Raw genomic sequence first — 12,840 nt, forward strand, 5'->3', positions numbered from 1 at the left:
GTTTGGCTACTGACATGAGATGAACCTACATTTGATGTCAGTAAATATCTTCACTGTTACATCCCAGCACACGATGCTGGGTCTGTGCAGAGCAGTCAGTGATTTGCAAAGAACTTCACTGGACAACGAGCTTTCAGCCTGTGCTGTTCGCTGCTTTGGAGTGATCAGTGAGGTATTTCTCTGGTATCCCTTTTCCTTAAGGAGCAGAAGACAGTACAGCTATATCTCAGTCATGTAAGGCAACATTTTAGCTTTGTGAAAGTATTATTCGATGATTCAAAGAAGAAACACCAAGGATAGATTTGGAGCTGTAGTAATTGTCTCTGGAATTGGTCGTAGGTGGAGTGAACACAAGGAGATTCAGAAATTTATAGTTTTGTATGTCTAATTTATTATCATTTATTTAATGTTGACTTTCTGAACCTAAGATATATAGTTTAGATATTTTATATCTTTGCATTTAATATTCCATTTTACGTATTTTTCATACTGTCTTTTTTTTACAGACTTTTTGGTGGAAAGCCTAGTAAGCAAGTTCCCATCACAACAGCAGAAAATATGAAAAATTCAGTAGTCATCTCCAATCCTCATGCTACCATGAACCAGCAGGGTAATCTTGATTCACCATCTGGCAGTGGTATACTAAGCAGCGGGGGCAGCAGCCCTCTCTATAGTAAAAACACAGATTTGAACCAATCTCCACTAGCTTCTAGTCCCAGTTCTGCACATTCAGCTCCTTCCAACAGTTTAACGTGGGGCACCAACGCAAGTAGCTCTTCAGCTGTTAGCAAGGATGGCATTGGCTATCAGTCTGTCAGCAGTCTTCATACCAGCTGTGAATCCATTGATATCTCTCTGAGCAGTGGAGGTGGGCTGAGCCATAACTCCTCCGGTGGCTTGATTCCAGCCTCTAAAGATGATTCTCTGACTCCCTTTGTCCGAACCAACAGTGTTAAGACCACACTGTCTGAAAGGTTAGTAGTTATTTTCTCTCATTTCCATATACTCGTATGTATTTCCAGTGTGAGTGGAGTTCTATCAGCAGTAGGCAAGAGTGTAGTTGCAATTCGAGTTGTGCTTCTTGCAAGATGATATTGACTGATATTACTAGAACAAACAAAGTAACCGTTCTAGGAAAGGAGCCCAGTTCAGAGCAAGAGAATATGTTCAGGTGAGATTTTTCATTTGCTGTGGCAATCGATATGACAATTTTTCTTGTTACTGTATTATACTTAATATATGAATTTTACATTGTGTATCCTTCCCAAGTTAGTTGATCTGTTGGTGGCATTCAGCATTATTACAATTCTAATTTGAGAAGCTATTGCTTCTTGTTAAACTTCTTGTTTATAACATTTGATAATGGGAACAGGACTGCTTTTCCAGCATGTTGAGCTAGCATCTGGATAAAACAGACAGTGACTTGCAGGGCATTCTCTGTTGTAGAAGGTGGTACCCCACAAGCGTTGGAGATCAGCTATATCCTGATGTCTAATTACTTAGTCCAGTAACACAATTTTTGCACTTGCACCCTAATGCGGAAAGTTATTGCTGAATGTAATGTTCTGATGGTTTGGGTTTCTGTTTGTGTTTTATTGTAACTCCTTTCTGTTCTCTCCTCTTTTCATTCTAATATTTTTCTGTCTTACTGGACTGGTTCTTCTAGCCCTCTTTCTTCCCCTGCCGCTAGTCCCAAATTCTGCAGAAATACTTTGCCCAGGAGACAGGACAGGTAATGCTGTCTCAGGACAGTAGAACGCACAAGGCTGTAGGTTTTGTTGCCCATCTCGGTGACGCAAATTGTTTTGTGAAAGATGTGCTCAGTTGAGTCCTCTGCTGTGTTCATTGTTAGGTGTGAACTGACACAAAGACATGCCAGTGAGAGTGCACTCAAATACCCCATTTACCTGCCTAAATCTGGAGAATGGCATTTGGCAGAGTTGGCATGTTCTTCTTGTTGCTCTTGGTACTGGGAACATCTTTTGATTTGGGGTTGTTTTTGTTTTTTTTTTTTGAACATTTGCTCATTTCTGTGCCAATTTTTTTTCTGTCATTCGAAACTCTCACTAGCATTTCAGCATCCCTCTGGCATGCTGCTTTTCTCACTGCGTTGCAGGCTTGTCACTTCTGTCGTGAAGTCCCAGTGTCATTCAGTGTTGTCAGTCCTTTATTGCAGATGGTACGTGAGTGTTTTGTGGGGACTTGGGCACAACCATCCTTGTAAAAATGAATATAAAAGCTGGAAAAAGATGACCTGAATCTAAATGTTTCAGTTCGGTTTTTGCTGTCTGTTGTAATTTGAGTCAGTCCTACACAGGGAATCAACTATAACTTAGCTGTATGGATTGACATTAAGTTATTTCATTTGTCATGTGGGTCTTTTCTTGAAAAACAAGTTAACCGGCTCTGCTCAGTTACGAGATCATCAGTTATAGAAACACAAACTTTAGTGTTTGGGTTTGGGATGGCTAATAGATTCATTTTGCTTTATTTAAGCTGAGATTTGTACATTTGAACAGCTCGGTCCTGTTACTGCCGTAGCACACAGCTGCAGAGCAGTCACAAGCTGCATTCTCGGCATGGAGTGCTGAGCAAAGTGACAGGAAGGTGGATCTGACCAGCAGACTCTCATCAGTTTTCAGAAATAGCCTGTCAAAATGGGGATTTTCAAGCGTACACTTGACATGCAGTATTTTTACGTTCATTGTGGATGGGAGACGTGGCAAAATCACTTTGTGAGCAGATGAGCTTCATTAGCATGGTGTCAGCTGCATGCCTGTGAAAATCCACACCTGGGGAAGGAGGTTTTTGCATGTTCCTGTAGGAAGGCCCAGCACTTTTTTCCTCTGAAGAGGTGATGCAGATGTTTGCATTCCCTTCTTCACTCTGACCTTAATCCTTCCGTCTTCCCCTTCTCTGAAGTTCTTCTCTTTTAACTTTTCTGCAGCGACCCACATCTTGATAGGAACACTTTGCCTAAGAAGGGACTCAGGTATTGGTGTTTCCACACAGTTTAACAGCTTTTGTGGTGGCTTTGGAGTTTGCCTTGTGTTTCTGTTGTGGCTGGTGGTGATGGTCGCAGTGCTTGCAAGAGTTGGCTACAATCTTTGTTCCTTTTTTTCTTTCTTTTTTTCTTTTTCTTTTTTCTTTAATCCTTAAAGGAGGCCGTTTACCACTGTGCTTGTTCTTTCTGTTTTCATCCAGTGGCTTCTCTACTTAAGCAAGAGTTGTGGCTTTTGCTGGAAAGCACCTCATAAACCATCACTGGGCTTGCTTTGGAAGCAATAACATTGCTGCTTTTGTGGCTTTTACATGCAATGACATGAGATCACGTTCACCCCGGGATCCTTGGTGTTCATACAAAAGCAGAAAATATTTTCAGTATCATCCTAAGCCTTTTAGGATGGGAATGGACACATTCACTTTAAAAAAGATATTTCCTTCTGAATCCTTAAGCACGCAGGCATCTCAGAGATAATTTCTACTTATCTAGAAAATAACAAAAGAATTCCCAAACAAACCTCTGGCAACTGCCTTCTAGTACATTTTGTACATCTCTAAGATTGTGATTTTTACGACGTAAAAAATTGCATGGACATTTTTTTGTTATTCCATTGATACAAGTAAGATTGCCAACGTGAGGTCTTTTAATTAAACACTTAGTGCTCTGCGTATCATTGTTCACAGCAGCTTTATCCCATGAAGCCAAGTGCTAAAAGCCTTTCTTAAACTGGAATTTTGTTTAAAATGGTTGTGTGGTGGTCAGGTATGTCTCTAAGACTGAAACGTTTGAGTGCTGAAGAGGTAGGTAATGATCATGCAGAAACCCTCTATTCTAAATGTGTTCAAGTAGAAGGACTGAAGTCCCTTTCTTAATAAACTGGTATCATATATGTGTAAGGTTTTAGAGATCATGGAATCACAGATTGTTGGGGCTAGAGAAGACCTCTAGGATAATCTAGTCCAACCACCCAGAAGTCTTCAATCAGGGCTGTTGCTTAAGCATTGAGTCAGAAGGAAAGAAAATACAAGGCCTGCAGTAACCTAGCTATTTTTCAGTCATCCACAACAGCAGATTTAAAACTCAGGATGCGTGAAGCTGGTGGGTGTGTTGCCATTGGTGCTGGAGCAGATAAAATCCCCACTACTTTCTTTACTTTCAGAAAAGGCTCCGTGTAGTCTCCATGTTGATTGTTTAATGCTGTTAGTTTTGAACCTGATGAGATACACCTCCCTTTAATGTCTGCGTGATATAAATTACTGGGTTCCCAACTTGTTTAAAAATCTGATAATGGCTTTTTTGACTTGAATTTGATTGTACTGAGACAGAAAGCCAGAGAGGTGCACCAGAATACTAAAACAGGGGTGAATTTTGGCATATCCTACAGAAAGGAAAGGTTTTCCAAGCTATGTCTTTGTTTTTCAGTCATACCTATGTAACACGCGCTACACTTGATTCTGCAATACTGCACTACACAGTTTCTTTCAGTAGCTTTTTGTTAACTGCTAGTTTGGTTGTTACTGAAGCCATAGGAAAGGAGAAATCTTCAAATTTTTTATGAAAGTTTTTCCATCTTTCGTTCCGTCTCCCCCTCCCCAAGCTTTGTGACATTTCATGATTTGTTTGTTTGTTCATTCTTTTTTCTTTTTTCAGTAATTTCCGGAATTCATTTTGAAAGAGACTGTTTGCTTTGTGCAGGTATACTCCTTCCTCCCAACTTCGTAGCCAGGAAGATGCAAAAGAATGGCTGCGGTCACATTCAGCAGGAGGACTCCAGGACACTGCTGGCAATTCTCCATTCTCATCGGGATCCAGCATAACATCACCTTCTGGAACTAGATTTAACTTCTCCCAGCTTGGTGAATAATGATGTGTTTTGATAATTGTAGCAGTACTTAGTGTGCTTTGAAAATAGCGTATTACATAATGTAATACTGTCTCAGCAGCTCCAAGTACCACTTTGAACCTTCAGGAAGTACTTTCATTGAAATTATTGTGACTAATCACCATTGGTGTCTTCTGTGCCCAAAGGTGGCATAGTTACCGTAATGTCTGAAAGTATTTCCCCTGGAGTCATCAGCTGCCTTAATCTAAATTGTGAGCTATTAAGCAGAGTCATTCATTAATATCACACATTGCTGTGTTTGTAAGAATGAAAACGTTGCCTGCCTGCTTAGTAATGTTGATTTAAAGGCCAAGCATATCTCGTAGTATCTCTCTGTCTGTATCAGCTGGCTGATTTGAAAATTTAACAAAGCTGAGTCTGAATAATATACAAAAGCAGGGGAATTTTAACTCAGAGAAATTATTTAACTTAATTACACTGATAAAAGTAAATGAAGGAAACAACAGAATTAGCTTAACAGGATCCATAATGTTATGTAGATTTTAGTTGACCACCCTTTTGTCTGAAGTAAATTTAAACTGTTAGCATGCTAGAATATCTGGAAATAGGTTTGTGCGCTTTCAAGACACATGTGTCATTATTCATTGATCTGCAATTTGGCATTCAAATTGGAACACTCAGTGTTTTGTACAGGAAACAGGTATATTTAATGTGATACGTGCAGAGCTTTAGAAGATAGAAGGTCCACTCAGATACTAAGTTCTATACACACTCAAGTCCAACTGTATTCTCACACGAAATCATTTTGAGCAGTGTGTAGTTCCTTTTCTTCCAAGTCCAGCTGTCAGTGTGCTCTCTAGCCAATTGCTTGTAAAGATTCTGTTATCAGAAATTGTTCTCTGGTGTACTGATCAAATATTACTTCGTTCCCTCTGCATTTTTTTTAGGTATGAAAATCAATCCTAACAGTCAGTGTTTTCTTTAAGCGATGTCTGGAAATTGCTACGTCAAACAAACTTTCTCTGTTTCACATGTGCTTTCAAAAACCTCTTCAACTTTTCTAGAGAGATAAGAAATATCATGCAAAATAGTTACGCCTATCCTTGTGAACTCCTTTTGTTCTGGGAATTTGCTTTGGTTAACATGGTTGCTCATTTCCAGTGCAGTTTTGAATTGCAGTGGTGGCAATTTATAGTCTCTCTTTGAGCGCACTGCAAAGAAACGGATTAAATAAACAACTTTAAGTAAAACAACATGTACAATTTTAGCCGAATATACACACAGAATAATTACATTGCCGACAGCTAACAAACTGTCAAGTTCACAAACGTACTTCAGTGGTCAAACAAGAAGACGTAGTCTTAGGCTCAGGAAGTTACCTCCTTATGTAGAGTATTGAAGATCATTTGCATTAATGTGCTTCAAAACTATTTATCTACAAGCAATTAACAGAAAAAAAACATTGTATTCTTCTATATTCTTAGTAAAGGAGCTTGGAGATGTTGGAATCAAGGGGTGCCTCTGCAGTTACTGTGATGGCAAATGTGGATATGAAAGTTAAGCACCTTTAAGCAGAATTATTGTATCTTCTAAATAAGGAGGAGGAAATACTTGAAAGAACAGAAGAATCATGTATTAATTGCCTCATGTATTTGTTGCCTAGAGGAAACAAATACAGAATGAAGACTGGGGATCAGGAGGCAAAATTGTAAATTTTCATCAGATTTGTCTGTAACAGTTGATGGTATATATGGAAACAGGCAGTGACAGGACACCCAGAGGAGATTACCAGTTGAACAGCAGTTCTGCTGTTTTCATTTTTCCAAAAATTGTTGTTAAATAACAGGAATAATTTAGCACTAAAGGTGCATTTAAAAAATGAAAACTGGAATGGGAGTTTTATACTCTAAGCACTGGCTGGAAGGGCATTGGCTCTCAAGGCAAAATTGATGTTTATGTGGTGTCTTTTAATATTCAAATTCTGCAAGTATTAATGCCTGTGTGCTACTTAGAATTCTTAGGACCTCATAGGGGAAATAAACTGTTCTGAAATATACAACTGTTAGGAAACTAAAGGTCTTAAAATTTCCAGCTTCCGCCAAGTACACATAAAAATACCATTTTCTGGGAACTTGAAGACTTCTAAGGAGATCGCTCACGAGGCCTGTTCTGTGTAAGCAAAATATTAGTATAAATTCCTCTGGGCATTTTGCACCTTTTTGAGGAAGGACTGTTTCAAATTAAATGAGAATTAATTAATTCATGCCTACGAAGTGTTACTGAGTTGACTGAGTTTGCCTGTAGAAGCATGGATTTATCACCCAGTGTTTAGAATGACCTTATTTACTTGAGTTTTTTTATTCATTAGCTTGATTTGCATGCCTCTTACTTGAATCCATTCAAATTAGAAACATAATTAATCCGGAGTGGGTGACATGAAAAATTTGTTTCTTAAAATGAAGAACTGTTTTTTGATAGCTGCGCCAACATCGAGCATGAAAATCTGTGGTCACGCAAATAAATTGCTGTTTATTCTGTGCTTCGCAGCGAGCCCAACCACTGCAGCCCAGATGAGCCTGTCAAATCCAACCATGCTGCGGACCCACAGCCTTTCCAATGCAGATGGTCCCTATGATCCCTATAGTGACACACGCTTCAGGAACAGCTCCATGTCCTTGGACGAGAAGAGCAGAACGATGAGCCGCTCTGGCTCGTTCCGTGATGGCTTTGAAGAAGGTCAGTGCAGTGTGTGGTGCTGGCAACGAGCAGAAGATGGCATTCTCACCTAAACTGATTGTGAATGTAGTGCTTCATTTCAGCACGTGGGTCATTTCAGAGCAGTTTCCTGTGTAGCATTCTCAGTGTTATATAGAACTCTAATCCCTAGTCGTCTTTGTTCCAACGATATTCACACAGCGATCCCTCTGGCTGAACACAGGATGGCATGTAAGCATTCTGCACATGTAAGTGCAGAAATGGTCTAAACACATCCTGTGCTTCATTTTTAGTGATCTCTCAATGTCTTAAATTCATGCTTAGAATTAGCCTATTAAAGCTTTTTCTTGAACAGGCATATTTGCCTGAACCTAGGCCTCCATACTTCTGTTTATAGTATAAATAATTGACATTAGTCAGACTGTTGTTACTATTCCATTTAGCTTCCAAGTACTTGATCTGTATGCAGTTTGTCTTTCCTTGGTATTTCTGCTGAATGCTGTGGGTTCATACCTGCACAGCTTTCATGAAAGGAACCTGAGTAGTTCTTCAAAATATTTGGACTTTTTTTTTTCCTTTCTCATCCTCATTTCAAGCATATATTCATACATATTTGATAAAAGAAGCTCAAGTGAGTACAGGAATAAAATGCCATTTAACTGTAAATGAATTTTTTATTTGGTTGCTACTGATCATGTAACCTTGTGGCTGTATGAGGAGCAAACAGCCTACCCAAGCTATGAGTACACACCAAAAACCCCATACAGCTGGATGTCACAAAACACACCGTGCACTTTGAGAACTCATAGGAAGTTGACAGCATTAGCTTTTCAAGTCTTAGATCTCTTTTCTGGTAAGGATTGGGAGTTTGGTTGGGTAACAGGTGCTTTACCAATACAGCTCACACAGGTCTTCTCTGGCTTGCTTTTGCTGCTGAAGCTTTATGCTTTTGGCCAGTGCTCTGTTGTTGTCACACTCTAGAGCATCCAAGCCATGCTTAAGTGCTCATAGGAGCCTGTAAGAGCCACCAGCTGCTTCCTGTGGATGCTGGCTATTCCATCTGTTTTCAGCCATTGGAAGCGATGGAAAATATGTATTGGATATGGCTTCAGACAGATTCAGGGCTAATTCTTTATTGAATTCAGCCAAACTATAACGCCGTTACATTTAATTGTATTTTAGAGGCCCATGGTTGAGGATCTTCATTAGGGGTTGAAAATGAGAAGAATAACCCTGTAGGGCTGAATCTGTGTCACTGCAGGAATTAACCTTTCTTTGTGCCACACTCTCAGAAAGGTAGATGGTCAAAGACGGTCAAATATTGCCTGATACTTAGCTGAATTCTGTTGTGGGATGAACAGTCCTCCTCTTACCAAAGAATTCCTTAATATCATTTGCGAATTAGTTTTGATCAGTGCATCAGTGTTATATATTGATGATTTATTGACAGAGCTACTACACTAACATTCACTCAAGTCTTGTTGATAACATCTTAAAAAAAACTGTAACCTTGGCCTTTTGTTGTTTTAAGTGTGCCTAGGATTACACCTAATGCACTGCAGTGTATGGGAGGAGAAGCTATATTTTATAATAAAAAATTCTCATCCCAGAAGTAGACTAGTTTGAATGAGTACTTAAGTATTACATCTTCTAGGAAGGAACTGGTTAAAAAGGAAGAGGGAAGTATAGTCATGCCAAACCTTCTGCCAAATGCTTTCCATTCATTTCATTGAATTTCTCCAGGCCTCCTGAAGGCAGGGGTAGCCCTGTAGCTCCTGCTTATTTCCCAGGGAATCACAGGTTAGAAGTGAGCAAGCACTTCTGAATACAGCATGTCTGTTATCCTGTGTCCTTTCAAAGCTATAAATCTAACTCACCCGCACAGAGTGTGCAGAACGTGAGATGAAAAAGTATTATAGAAATAAAATGTTGTTAACCGACAGATTAATTTTATACCAATCAGTCAGTGTCAATAAGGCATAAATCCAGGTCTTAAATGAAGCTTAACAACCTTTCCCTACGTTATTTATTAACACATAAGATTACAAGATGTTCATTTGATTCTTGTTCCTTTCAGCATGCCCAGTATTTATTCTTAAAGAGTTTTTTTCTTTCATCTCCATAGTGCTAAGTGTTGTCACGTTCTACTGTAGCACATCATTTAGGCAGAAATGTTGGTCAGTCTTGCAGTTCTTTTGGTAGGAAAGGTCTCAGGACTGGGGAGATGGCAGGAGGAACAGCCTCCAAACTACCCAGAAAGTTGGTGAAAAAGCACAGCCTGCACTGGTCTCATGGCTCTCCCATTTGTGTGCTTCCCTGACAGTACATCCTCACCAGGAGCTGTATTGACACTGGTTCCACGCTGACATTTCAGCCTCGAAGAGAGAGAGGAATTAAATTCATCATTGTCAGGATATGCTGACAATGTGCTACTGACTGAAATATCTGCTCTTCTCTCTGCTTTTGGGGCAGTTGGTCATGACCAGACTGTTTCTTTTCTAACGTTAAAAAATGCAACGTGCTAACATATACATTTATAGTGTTTTCAAATAATAGTTCCAAAACAGTCTGGGTTTGTAATCTGCATGCATGTGCATGTTAACTGCAGCAAACAGGAATCGCATGAAGAGCATAGCTGCCTTCAGGCTCCTAATTAAATAGCCTTAAAGTAGCCATCTGCAGAAACTTTAGCATGAAATTGCACAAAAGTATTAACTCCTTAGTTGCCCTTGACACTAGACATCTCAAATTATTTGCACATTCAAATGCTGCAGTTTTAAAGGCAGGAGTATGATTCCCAGAGTTGTGCATTCTCTCCCTTTTTTCATTCTGTTTGTTTCCTCAGAGTCCCAGTGTGATCTTAATAATCCCAGCCAATGTGAACTTAAAAATTGGTGTCCCCCCATTCCATTTTAAGATCTGCCTGTTGTCTGGGCCATTGGTAGGGCAGCTTCCTTTAACACACCTTTTATATAGAATAGGTGAGAAATGTTCTTCTTGGAAAATAATGACTGAAGAGGTGATAACATAATTCAGTGTATTACGAAGAAGATGGTTATCCATTACTTCTCATACCACCAAGATCTGGAGACACCCAAGGAACTTTTTGCTTGATTCAGCAGCAGTTCTAGAACAACTGCAAAATACATTTCTAAAGCAGAGCAGAAGTTTTTATTACAGACAAAATGTGTCAGTGAATTCAAAAGAAATTGAGCAAATTATTGGTGGATCATGGCCACTATGAAAAATAATGGTCTGACTGCAGCTTCCATGTCAGGAATTTCCATCTCTGCTGGTTCCCAGAAGATGCAAAGGTGTACCTGGGGAAAAATCAGCAAGAATCTGCCTTCTCCTTACATTTCTTTCCCTAAACATTTGCTGTAGTTGAAGCCAGAGATGGAACATGTGATTAGACAGACCTTGGGGTTGACTCCTTCTGGTTATTTTTATGTTCTTAATGCAGTACAGTCCTTAACATCTCACTGTAAAGATCATTTTAATTGAAAACATTATTAACCAGAAAGAGCAAATGGGTGTGAGTTTTTTTTTGCTTTATTGTGGCTTTTTTTAAAAATTGTCTTAAATTCCTCCAGAAGCCAACTCAGACTTTGTTCACTTCTCTTTCCAGCCTTGCCTTAGGTTATAATGTCACTGGGAAAACAGAACCCGTTTATTTTCAGTGTAGGAGAATTTCAGTAGGTAATTAGAGCACAATGGCAGCTTTTCTAAGATTTTTGTTGATGTTGCTGGATTATTTAGATGAAAGAAAAAGTGATTTCATCTGATTGGTGTGAAGTTATCTGAAGTTTGAATGAAAGTCTCATATTTTGTTTCTAAAAATAAGAAAAGGAAAGGTAATGGTGCATGTTTTAGTAGCTGAGATAATAGCTTCAGGTAGTTGTTCTTAACGGCGTACTCAAAAAGAAGTGAACACCCATGAGTCAGCTCTGTCTTGGCCAGTGAAGGAAGACGGAGCTGTTTCAGAACACAGTGCAGAGCCTCCACGTTAGTGATTTCTGATGGGGGTGCTCCAAATCTTCTGGAACATCTGCTTGCATCCTGGAGCTGGGCATCATGTTCCTCTCAGGCCATCTCCATCTCGGTCTGTGTTTGGGCTGCTTAAAGAAAACAGCCTCCCCCCAGTCTCATGTAAAGTCAATGATGAAGCAGTTAGGCTTACTTCTGTAATCTCTCCCGCTTTGCAGTTATCTTGTTATCTCTTTATCCTGAGTCTTATGATGAGGCTGTCCAGAGAAATACTTCTTTCCAAATAAATCTTCATGGAATCTTTTCTTTTTAATCTTGTCGGCGACACTTCATTGCCCAAGAAAACTTGTAGTATTCAATTGTTAAAACTGCTTTACCAAGTCAGAGTTTATGGATTGTGCTACATGGCCGTGTCTTCTTCCAGCTGAACGTTGTGCAGTAATGTAATTAAGTTTGTGACGGGTGATGAAATTGATGGAAGTGTTTCCTCAGTGAGCAAATAGCTGGTAAGAGATGATCTGTGGCGGCCACTATGTGGTCACTTTATTCAGTTTGTTTATTTTCTTTCCTCCAGTGCATGGTTCTTCTCTCTCTTTGGTGTCCAGTACATCATCTATTTATTCAACTGTGAGTATAATGAAATGAACTGTTTTCTTTATTAATCAAAATTTGTGAATTGACTAGTCTTTTTGTGCTTGTTACTTTTGCCATTCAAGGAGGAAGAACAAAAGCACTTTTCATTTTCATTTGCATGCTGAATGCTAGCTATGAAAGAAATGTTTGTCTTCATAAAGATGCCTGTAGATATTTAGCAGCATCCTCATTAAACAGTGATGATAATGGCCTAAAAGCAGCAATTCATTGCTTGAATTAGTGTTCTACAACTCTGCTGAATTGATTTTGCTGCTAAAGAGCTCAGCAGATCTGAGGAGGTTTGAACTTAATTATTTCATACAGTGAATTTGGGGTGCTTTAAGTCATTCTAGCCTTGTATTTTGCTACTGAAGAAGTTTGAATAAGTTTTTAATAACATAGATTTTAATATTTGCTCACTATGCTAGTAATGCTTTTTCCAGTAGTACACATTCACTTAGATTATCTAATCCTGAAATAAAACTTACTGAAGTTTGAAAATCCAGATTTTTAAAATCCGCAGGTTGCATTTCCTTATTTTCTTCTAGTTGTCTCACAAAACGTTTTCCATTTAAAGCATGCACTATGGGAGACTTCCTAAAACTATTACTAAAACTTTTACTATTCTTAAAACTGTTATTACTATGCTGTAATGGAG

General features: G+C 39.0%; 1 protein-coding gene across 11 annotated transcripts in view; it reads left to right on the top strand.

The window, feature by feature from the left end:
• Positions 1-12,840, top strand: part of NAV2 (neuron navigator 2) — a 334,129-nt gene that overhangs the window by 290,374 nt on the left and 30,915 nt on the right. For 9 of the 11 annotated variants that reach the window (XM_021401010.1, XM_021401011.1, XM_021401015.1 and 6 more), the window contains 5 exons: positions 507-974; positions 2,948-2,992; positions 4,700-4,860; positions 7,395-7,583; positions 12,124-12,176. In XM_021401010.1, the coding sequence (XP_021256685.1) occupies positions 507-974; positions 2,948-2,992; positions 4,700-4,860; positions 7,395-7,583; positions 12,124-12,176 (916 nt within the window). The remainder of the gene's footprint in view (positions 1-506; positions 975-2,947; positions 2,993-4,699; positions 4,861-7,394; positions 7,584-12,123; positions 12,177-12,840) is intronic. The other 2 variants (XM_021401014.1, XM_021401009.1) reach the window with 1 other exon arrangement.

Source organism: Numida meleagris, chromosome 6 (assembly GCF_002078875.1).
Source record: "Numida meleagris isolate 19003 breed g44 Domestic line chromosome 6, NumMel1.0, whole genome shotgun sequence".
NCBI lineage: Eukaryota > Metazoa > Chordata > Aves > Galliformes > Numididae > Numida > Numida meleagris.